This window comes from Belonocnema kinseyi, chromosome 8 (genome assembly GCF_010883055.1).
Source record: "Belonocnema kinseyi isolate 2016_QV_RU_SX_M_011 chromosome 8, B_treatae_v1, whole genome shotgun sequence".
NCBI classification, from domain to species: domain Eukaryota; kingdom Metazoa; phylum Arthropoda; class Insecta; order Hymenoptera; family Cynipidae; genus Belonocnema; species Belonocnema kinseyi.
The window spans coordinates 96,208,133-96,210,585 of record NC_046664.1 but is presented as its reverse complement, the minus strand read 5'-3'; the positions used below and the strand labels follow the sequence as shown (position 1 = coordinate 96,210,585).

The window sequence follows — 2,453 nt, the reverse complement described above, 5'->3', positions numbered from 1 at the left end:
CCACACACTACTCCTTTCCCCTGCCGAGTGAGTCACGCCTACCCCGAAAGGGAAATGGCTTAATGGTATAATAATAATAATAATAATAATAATAATAATAACATATAACTGATTTTAGTTACCTGAAGTCATTGAGTCGTTCTTGAAAAGCTTCTCGACTAACCACGTCGTATGTTTCAGTTTTGCTTTCATCACTTGGAACGGAAACCAATGGCCATGTCGTCATGTTGTAAAGTGTTACATCAGTAACCTCAAACCTTTGTGTTAAGTTGGACCTTTAACATTTAAAATGTTTATACTAATAATTATAACCGATGTTAGTTTTTTTGTCTAGAATTATTGGGTTCTTCATTGTGCAAATTAGGTAGGGTGTCTACTTATGTAGAAAACCCGTAATTTTCAGGCAATTTATATATACCTGGAAAACCGGAAAATGTCTAGGAATTTTGGTTAACGTCAGGACATTTTTTCGAGAGTATAAAACATTTTTATAAACAATATAATATAAAATTAAATAATAATGTTGTTTCATTTGTAAACGTAGCTTCATACACCCAACTACCTATATAAGTACGGTTTCTGGCATGGCTTGCAGTGGCCTGCAGCATGCATCATGCTATGTGTGGATGTTCCTTCCAGCTTTCCAACAGATAGATGATCAGTTTATGAGAGGTTGAATCGAAATCTTTGCGGTAGTCGATCCAGGCCATTGACAGGACGCGCTGATGGGCCACTTCGTCTTTGCAGACACATCTGTCCACTAGCAGGTTCGATTCAGCAGCAGGTTAAACCTTTTTTCGAGCCACGTTATTCGTACATCTCTCTCCACACAGGCTCAATGCTTCGAACTGCCCTGTTGTTCTGGGCAGCTGTAAAGATCTTATTCAGGGTGTTCAAAGAAGTATTGGCCTGTAATTACATGGTTGGCAAGTTGCCTTTCTTCGTTAGAAATATAGTGCGCCCTAATATTAGCCCCTGTGAAATGGCTTTCTGACTTTAAGTATTAGGTGAATATTCAGGCCAGATATTGGTGTCCAGAAATTCTTGATCCCATCTGGACCTTCAGCGGAAATGTTCTTGGTACCCCTGAGTGTTTTTTTTTCTCTTCGACAGTGATTGATGGATATTCTTCCTCAGATGTTCTAAGGTTGTCACAAAACTTCTTGAAGCGGATGATATTATCAGTATCTTCTTTCAACGTCAGTGTTTTCGGGACTTTGTATACGTCTCTCCTAATAGTCTATCTCGTTGGGCTTGCGTGGTTTTTTGACAGAAACAGGATGAACGCTAAAGATGCGCGATGGGTCAGCAAGAAACTGTTGATAATCCCTGATCCATCTCTCCCTCTTCTGTATTTTCCGCCTTACGTCAAATAATTCCCGTGGTTTGTCAACAGTATGCTGCTTAATTGTCAGCAGCTTTGACTGGTTCATTGTGTGATTGAAGATCCTTAGTTCTTGGGCGAACTTTCGAACCCTTTCCGTATCCCATTCTCTGACACATGAGAAGTAAGTGCATCATGTTTTGGCGGCAACAGATTTCGGCTGATGATAGTCCTACTTTGAAGAAGAGCATTGTAACGTATTACACGTTTCTGAATTACTCTTGCCTAGTTTGAAGTGAAGTAATACCATTCACACTACCAAGACTAATTTTTTTGAAGGTATATGGTACCCTGAAATCAGCGTTAGATTCACACTTTGCTTTTACTGCGATCAGAATGTAATGCCCATTCCGTATGAATCCGCTAGATAACGCGAGCTTATTCTGACTGATTCCGTGACATTCCGAATAATTTCGAGCCATTCCGCTATTGGATTTTTTTTGTTACCTTACGTTGCAAACGAAATGTGGCAATTACATTCGGATTGAACCGGAATTAGACGAACAAGGCGTCTTATTGTGATACGTGTGGAATTATTCGGAATGATGCGGAATCAGCAGGAATGAGCTCGCGTTTTTTGGCGAATTCAGACCGAATGGACATTGTATTCTGATAAATGCGGAATCATTCGGAATGAATTCGGAATAGCACGGCATAAATCGGAATAAACTCGAGCCATTTTACGGATTCAAACATAATGAGAATTTCATTGCAATCTATGCGAAATCATTCGGACTAATCGATGAATGCCTCGGAGTCATTTGGAATGAATTTGCGCCTAATCACGGATTCAGGCGAAATGGAATTTTCATTCTGATATGCGCAGAATCATTCGGACTGAAGGAGGAATGGCACGGAATAAGTCGGAATGAGCTCGCCCCACGCGATGGATTCATACGGAATGATTATTTTCGCTAAGGAATCATACGGACTGTAAGTGGAGCAAACGGAATCATGCGGAATGATTCAGCGTACAGTCTGTCAAGTTAAAGCGTGGGTGGCTTTACTCGCAGTCGGTAAGGTGTATCGACATGATTTTGGTGTCAAAATATTAAGAAGAGCTCCCTCT

At 40.4% G+C, this 2,453-nt stretch overlaps 1 protein-coding gene across 1 annotated transcript in view; it reads right to left on the bottom strand.

The window, feature by feature from the left end:
* LOC117178815 overlaps positions 1–2,453 on the bottom strand; it is a 91,526-nt gene that overhangs the window by 46,116 nt on the left and 42,957 nt on the right. The window contains exon 4 of the mRNA XM_033370306.1: positions 123–275. Within this exon, the coding sequence (XP_033226197.1) occupies positions 123–275 (153 nt within the window). The remainder of the gene's footprint in view (positions 1–122; positions 276–2,453) is intronic.